This window comes from Anneissia japonica, unplaced genomic scaffold (assembly GCF_011630105.1).
Source record: "Anneissia japonica isolate Jap-2015-1 unplaced genomic scaffold, ASM1163010v1 scaffold6406_len342834_cov151, whole genome shotgun sequence".
NCBI lineage: Eukaryota > Metazoa > Echinodermata > Crinoidea > Comatulida > Comatulidae > Anneissia > Anneissia japonica.
This window is the reverse complement of record NW_022738763.1, coordinates 303302-311273: the sequence shown is the minus strand read 5'-3', so window position 1 is coordinate 311273 and position 7972 is coordinate 303302. Positions and strand designations below refer to the sequence as shown.

The 7972-nt window shown below is 33.4% G+C and overlaps 1 protein-coding gene across 1 annotated transcript in view; it reads right to left on the bottom strand.

The window, feature by feature from the left end:
• The window catches only part of LOC117117803, an 11109-nt gene extending 3269 nt beyond the window's left edge, over positions 1-7840 (bottom strand). The window contains exons 1-6 of the mRNA XM_033262270.1: positions 7653-7840; positions 6140-6310; positions 3953-4246; positions 2634-2705; positions 256-448; positions 30-59 (exon numbers count right to left, since the gene is read on the bottom strand). Of these exons, the coding sequence (XP_033118161.1) occupies positions 30-59; positions 256-448; positions 2634-2705; positions 3953-4246; positions 6140-6310; positions 7653-7835 (943 nt within the window). The 5' untranslated portion in view covers positions 7836-7840. The remainder of the gene's footprint in view (positions 1-29; positions 60-255; positions 449-2633; positions 2706-3952; positions 4247-6139; positions 6311-7652) is intronic.
• Between the last annotated feature and the right edge of the window lie 132 nt (positions 7841-7972).

Genomic DNA, 7972 nt, shown 5'->3' with positions numbered 1-7972 from the left:
ATACTGTAGATTGTCAATATGATACTTACTTTGCATATCTGTAACACCTTCACTGGCATCTAGAATAAAGGTATGAACTCAAAAATGATTATCTTTTATCTCATATCATCTTTTTTTCTATCTCATATCATCTTTTTTTCTATCTCATATCATCTTTTTTTCTATAGAACATTTAATAGCAATACCAAAACATGAAATAAAATCAATACATGCTAATATAATAAACAAACAAGCAAATAAACTGTTAAAAATTACCTCCAAACAATCTGCAATAGCGTTCGATGGGTATTACAAAATCGTCACATGACACAGTATTTTTGTTGAAAGTTTCAACAATGTGCATGCAATGCTGTTTGTCACTGGGCCTACAAGGTATACACATCTTGTACTTAATCCCTTTTCCAGGTGAACACAAACCTATAAGGACTTTATTAAGGGAATCCAATACCTACACAGACCAAAATGAAAAATTACTAAGAGCCATTATGATTGATGATTGATTAATTAATTAATTCATTCATTCATTAAATAGTTCATTGATTGATTGATTGATTAATTGATTGATTGTTATTGATATGATTCATTAATGTTATTGATATAATGATTTGATGATGATGATGACTAGTACTTATCCAGGAGAACTTTACGGAAACAAGCCCTGCAATCCTTCTCATATTTTATTTTTACTGTGCTAAAATAAATATATAAATAAATAGACTTGACTATTTTGTGTCCATTACTAACTAGCTAGAAAGCTGTTTCCCCACAAGACTCAAACATGGTGGACACAAGACATGTCTGACTTTTCTTGATTTATCCACTTTAAAGTGGAGTTGAATTCTAAAAGTTAGTCGAAGGCTGTATATGCTTTAAAATCTTCACGGCCCCGGAAAAAATGGCCCTGGTAAAAATGGCCCCTGTAAAAATGGCCCCAAATGACAGGTAGGTAAAAATGGCCCCAATAATAAAATTCTGTATTAAAACTGATTTAAAAAAAAATCATTATATGCATTTTTTTAAACTGAAATAATTTAGTTTTTAAAAAGGAATCTAACATCAAATAAATTGTCATTTACATTTTACTTTTTGCAGGAATTACATATTCAATGATAAAATCTTCAAAGATAAAAAAAAGCCATGAATAACACTTTTTATTTTTTCCCATTTAAATGTTAAAAAATAGCAACATATAATCAATAAATCAACATAAATCATGCATTTATTAATACTAAAATAATTTATTTGTGGCCAATTTCACGGAAGCGGAATCACAATTTTCCAGAAATTCAATCCGGGTATTGGTAAACCCCACAAACAATGAGTTTATATGAACATCAAATTATTTTTTTTTTAGAAATAGAGAGTTCTGCAATCATAATTAAAGGGTTTGGATGGGGTTCGCAGTGTGTTTGAAGGTTTGTGGTGTATTTGCAAGTATTTTTTCACAAAAAAAATTAACATTTTAACCAAAAAATAGGTTCTTATGCATATTTAATTTTCCTATTGATATACCAAGTGAGTCAATCAAAATTGAATTGTTTGGTTTTCTACAGTGTGTTTTGGGAGGTTTGTGGGATTCAGAAATACCATTTAATCCTACCATAATTACCCTACCCTCACAATTACACGCCATTTTAATTCTTAGCATAATTGCCATATTTACATATGTATATATAGTATCTCAGTTTACATTATTTAGTATAGTTTTAAGCAATTATATTTATTTGGCGGGGAGTAAAAACCAAGTATGCAATTAAATAAGTTGCTTAAATAAATGTAGGCCTATTCCCAATTATTCAGTTTACTTTAAAAACAATATTTGATTAACAAATACTTCTTTGAAGTAACTCATTTGAAACTTCACAAAAGTGAATTTTGTGGTTATCTATGAGTTGCATATTTTGGTAGTTGAAGTACTGTATGTCATTCCTCTACTTTGTAGTGGAATAACGTTTTTAAAACTTATTTCTACTATCAGAAAATGTTATTCAATGGCCATTGTTTTCCAAAAATCTCTCAGTACATTATTTTCATCTGTTGTGTAGCTGTATTTGTTATTGATTCAATTCTTGCTTTTTACAGCTGGTATTTAAATATTTGAAGATTTAAAAAAAAAAAAATTTATATTACTAAATTTTTTCATTGGGGCCATTTTTACCTACTTGTCAATTGGGACCATTTTTACTGGGGCCATTTTTACCAGGGCCATTTTTTTCCGAGGCCATTATAAAACCAATATCTATTCTGGCCTAAAAATGTGTGCTTTTAGTGTTAGTATTAGTAACTATAGTGTTATATAATAATGTTAATCATGATAAGATGTTTTTATTTAAATGAAAAATAAATTGTATATATTGCAGTGCTGGGGGGAGGGGGTTCCCAAGAGGGGGAAGGACCCCCACTCCCATCGGATACCTTTGGACCTACTGCTTGGAGCCCCCGTCAGTATTAACAGAATTCCCCGACCGGGGGAGTGCTAGGCTTCCCAGGGGAAGGGGGGAGAGAAGATGTGTGTGGACCCCTCATCGAGGAGCCTGGACACCCTTGTTGGGAAACTTGGACCCCTCTTTGGGGAATTACTGGCACTGCCCCTGCTTGGTGAAAAAAGACTATTGACCATTATGTTCTCCTACCTTTTTACATGTTACAGGACTTGGTTCCACAACACAAGGGTCATTGGGTTTTTGTCTTCTCACAATTGTTGTCTGCAAAAAGTTACAAAAAACTTGAATTACTACTTAAAGTATAATTTGCTTCCTTTAATGTCTGTCTATACTTGCAACGTTAAGAGAGGTTTTAACACTAAAACAATTCGATAACAAAATGCAGTAGTTTGACAAAACAATTCAAATGACGTCATTATCATGGATAACACAATAAATCATAAATTGTTATTGAATCTTCCTAGTTAAAACATTTCCTTTATATTATATATTGCTTTTTATTGTTATCGTTGCAAGTATAAATAGGCCTTTATATTATTATTTCAGTAGTAGAAAATACATAGAGATGTCGAATGTTACATTGACAAAAAACCATATTAAAGATATGAAAACATTCAAATACAATAAGACAAGCAAACACTGTACTGGAAGTTTCCTTAAACTGCGAAAGTACTACACCAGTGGCGGTGGTGTATGTGCATGTGCATCAACTACTACGCTTATACCATGGAGGTATTATTGAGAAGGAGATCACTCGGCAACAGATCCCTTTGACGCGATAAACCTATGTGTTCCCCGCTTTTGGATCGCGCACGGGCGTATTAGCCTATAATTCACATTTTTTCGTTAGCAACAACTTGGCAACGACATGCATTTATACGCTTCTAGATTAGATTTTTTCGGGCTTTTGGTATGTTATTATTTGTATATTTCAGGAACGGATTCCGTAAAATATTTATGTTAAAATTACTTCTGTGTTCATTATAATTTTGCCTAAAGATTGACTGGTTCGACTATAAAGCTAAGTCAGCGTAAAACTGAAAAATACTCAGATTTTGGATTCATTTTTCGAATAGTTAACCCTCATTAACCCTAAAATGACTTAGTTTATTATAATTCTTAATCATTAATAAATAGTATGTAAATTTATATAGGCCGAATTAAGGAAAACATATCTTATTCTTTCAGATTTCATGTGAGTGGAGAGCCTAATAGAAATAAATTTTTAAAAATATGACTTTTTTAAATGAAATTTAAACTCAAGTGAACTTTTTAATTCAAACTGCAAACTAATCTGCTGAATACTGTCTTCTTAGCTTCGTTTCTATTCACTTTTAACAATCGCTGCCTGGGTGTGGTCGTGGTTCATTGAGCCCCGACAAAGGAATGAGGACAAACCTTGGGCGTAGGCGCAATCGCATGCTGGGACAGTCGGTCGGTTCTATTTTTTCATATGGGTTTTTTTTAAGGAACAATGGCAATTAGTCAGTTTATCCAGGGAATTGTACCTTAAACATCCGACAGTAGTTGATAGTTGCAACTGCTATCCTCACATAATGATGATCGTCAATGCTAATCTTTACATACTCATATGCCAGTTTAGGTTCATATCCCTCTTCCACCTGAAACTCTTCAATGAATTTTGTGATGACCAGATGGAATAAATAGTCGGGAAGAAAACCACAGAAGTCATGGAAGATGGATACTTTGTCATCCCCTTGGTCATCTTTTGGATCTTCTGAATATTGCTTTGGTTGTAAATGTGAAACAGCATAGTAAGCAATATCATCTGAAGCAGTATTCTGTTGAAGCAACAAAAGTGAGGGAAAAAACAGAAGTGTTAGAATGGGTAGATGTGTAAGGAACTAGACAATGTGGTCTATTTTCTTAATACAAAGAATGTAGATTTCTGAATACATCATATTAACTGTACATAACATCATGTACTTTGTACAATTTTTTGCCATTTACTAGATGAAATCAACATACACTGAATTTCACTAATAAAAATAAGTATAAGTGTTAAATTTACATCATAAACTTGAATGATTAGTGATTTTTCTTGTCCTGTCTTGTAATCAGTGGTGGCTCTAGGATATATTTTCTTGGGCCCCATTCCTAAGCTCCCCACCCCTTGAGCTCGTAGGCCCTAGCTTGGAGATTTTTTTAAGAATAGGAACCTCTGGATGGCCAGAAATGATACTCGCAGACCGTAATGAACATGTGTTGGCTTGGCATGGGCCTATTTTTACATTTTTTTTTGTCTGACTGCCTGACGAGCTCTGTCAATGGGGAGACTTGACCTTGTCAGGTGGGGGAGCTTAAGCCCCAGTTCCTTCGCTGGTTCCGCCACTGCTTTTAATTCCGGCCCTAAAACCTTCAATTGACTGAGAAATACTGGGTTATTGTCCAGAGAGAGATAACTTCTTTGGGAGTTGAATAGCTCAGTGGTTAAGATGCTTGCCTTCTGATCCCAGGGTCCTGGGTTTAATCCCTTTTCTCACGAAAAATCAACTCCACTCACTAAGACTCATAAAGAGACTTAGTTTATAAAGCATCATTCTCATCATGTAAGTGGCAAGTGTACTTGCTGTTGGATGTAAACGAAATAAAAAATATAAAAAAAACCATATTGTAGTGTGAAACTTGTAACTGAAGGAAAGCATGAAGTGGTATATAAGACTGACATATTATTGTTATTAATTCCCTGCCCCGATACCTAGACCCAGAAATACCATCTTGGTGTCCGGCCAGGGATAGTTTTTTTTTACAATACTGTATAGCCCCTTTTTATCGTGGCCCTATATTTTCACAATTTTTAATATTTCTCAACCTTTTACTTTTGCGATTTTACAATTTCCAGTCATTTTATCATGATTCTGAAACCTAACATTATGTTTTTTTAGTTATCAACTAATGGGAAATATCTGTATTGTAGAAGAAATAAAATGCTACGATTTTTATTCCATCCAGGTAGACATGGCTCAGCTAGGAAAACAGACCACCACTGGTACCACTCTACTCAGGCTGTGTGAAGTGTGATGTAAAGTGTGATGTAATGTACCCTACTGGCCTAGCCATGACAGCTTATTTTCAGAATAGAAATGACATTCATTTACTGCATTTACATTATAAAATGTGACTGAATGATGGAAAATACTGCACAAAGAAGTAAGAATGTTTTAATGAAATCTTTATTGAGGGAATATCAGTTTTATATTAGCTATGGGTATTGCCTAACATCGCTTTTTAAGACAAAAGTACATTCTGAATCTTACGATTTTCACGCGCCTTCACAGTATTTTTTCGTGACTGTTGTTATGGACGTGCAAAAAAAGGGTTATACAGGTATTTTAGTTAAGTGAATGCAGTTAAGCCCAACCTTGTAATTCCTTGCCCCAAAACCTAAACTCTGAAATGCCGGTTGCTGTCAGGCAGGGGATAATTTTCTACCACAGTTTTAGACAAAAGCGAATAGAGGAATCGGTCATCTTTTAGGCACTATATAAAAACATTTTAATTATTATTATTACAATAGTCATTCTTTAATATTTAGAATCACTTTTCTTATCATTCATCTATTGACCTTGGTCAATGGTTAAAGCTCAAATTTTGACACAATCCTTTTTAAAAAGATCTAAAATGCTAATGAAAATTTATTACACTATCAAGTATATCTATTTGATCAAACATACTTGTTTCTTTTTTTGGCATATGAGGCCAAATTTGTTCATCAAGTTGACAAAAAAATTAAACATTGTGTCGTCGTCGTTAAGTATTGGAAACTCCTTCCAAAGATGCTTAAGAAGGGGCTTCGTCAGAACACCTTTTTTCAACCTTTTCCAGTCATCGATAAATTTTGGTTTCTGTAGGAAAAAATTAAAAAGCATTACTTAACGAAATGAATATTTATATATTAAAGCATTACTTAACGAAATGAATATTTATATATCACTTTATAAATAAATTTGTAACATAATCGTGGTCAATGGCCAAATTGCAAGTTACAATAACAAATCAACAATAAAACGCAATTAATTAAAATCCAATAGTAAGAAACAAATACAGATCAACAATAAAATACAGTCAATTAAAATCTAAAACAAGACTCAACATAAAAAAGAGAATCATGAATTCGGTCTGAGAGGAGGGTTTACAATAAACTGTTCTCTAACTGCGGTTAGGGCTAAAGGAAAAATTGTTTGGTGCGTGTAGGTAAGCGAGAAATATTGTTACTGTTACTGAGAGTCACCCATAAATAGTGACTGGTTAGAGGGGGTTTTTGCTAAAACAAACCTGAAGCCCTTGGCATTTATTTGGGTTAAGACTAAGTGAGTTACCAATACACCAATCATTAAATGCATTAAGGTCTTCTTGTAAAAAACTGCTCTAATTAACTATTTTATTTTCATAAAGTGTGAGGTCGTCAACATACTTAAGAACAGAGCAGTTAGAAGCTTTAGCAGCATCATCATTTTAACAATCATCATCATTTATCATTATTTTAAATCCTTCACAGCCAAACTTAGTTACTTGGGGAATACCAACATTGATTGTTAAATAATCAGAGAGATGCTCGTTATACTTGTTTCCTGTCACTGAGGAAGTCACAAAGCCAGGGAACTATCGATTCACAGACTCCACTTGCAATAATTGGAGTCCATGGATCGATCGTTCCATGGCTTTGTGACTTCCTCAGTGATAGGAAACAACGTGAAAGTATAACGAGCATCTCTCTGATTTTTTAACAATCAATGCTGGTATTTAATTGTCCACTTTTTACTGCATGAATTTGCAAATAGAAAATTTAACCATCTTAAAGGGCATAAGAACACAAAGAAGCGACAGCCAGGCTTAGATGTACCAGAAGTACTGTATCTGTGTACTTTCCTAGAGGTAAAATTAAATTGAATGAAGCTATCATTAGCAATGACAAGTGGATTCATGGGAGGCCTCCTAAATTTTTGATCCGCCACTGTATATTTCTGTAACTACTGTTAGATTACATGATTACAAATTTTCTTAACGATTCTTTTGTAGCCAAACCTTTTTTTTTTTAGTTATTTCAACATCCCTCCAGTGGCTTGTTGCAATCTTGTTAAAACCTCAGTTTTACTTTGTTACGATAGTATAATACATACTCCCCATGCTGGATGTCTTTTTTTCTTTTAAAAATAACACTAAAGATTATATATAACATAATCTTACCCATTGTTGTTCATCTTGGATGGTGAACACAGTCCTGAAATACTTAACTATCTCCATCGGTTGAATCACCACTAAGTCCTTTAATGCTTCTTCCATTGGGTGATACATGATTTCACCAACATCACTTAAGTATGTGATTGCAACATCAATATGCTCATCTGAAATTCCATATTCCCTTGCCATTGATTTAACCTTCATAAAATTAGAAAATATGAATTAGTGAGCTGAAATGTCATGACACCATCATTTTCATAAACTTTCCTATATCCAGACACAAAATTGATATAGTGTCTGGTGTTTTGTGTATTGTATGAAAAAAG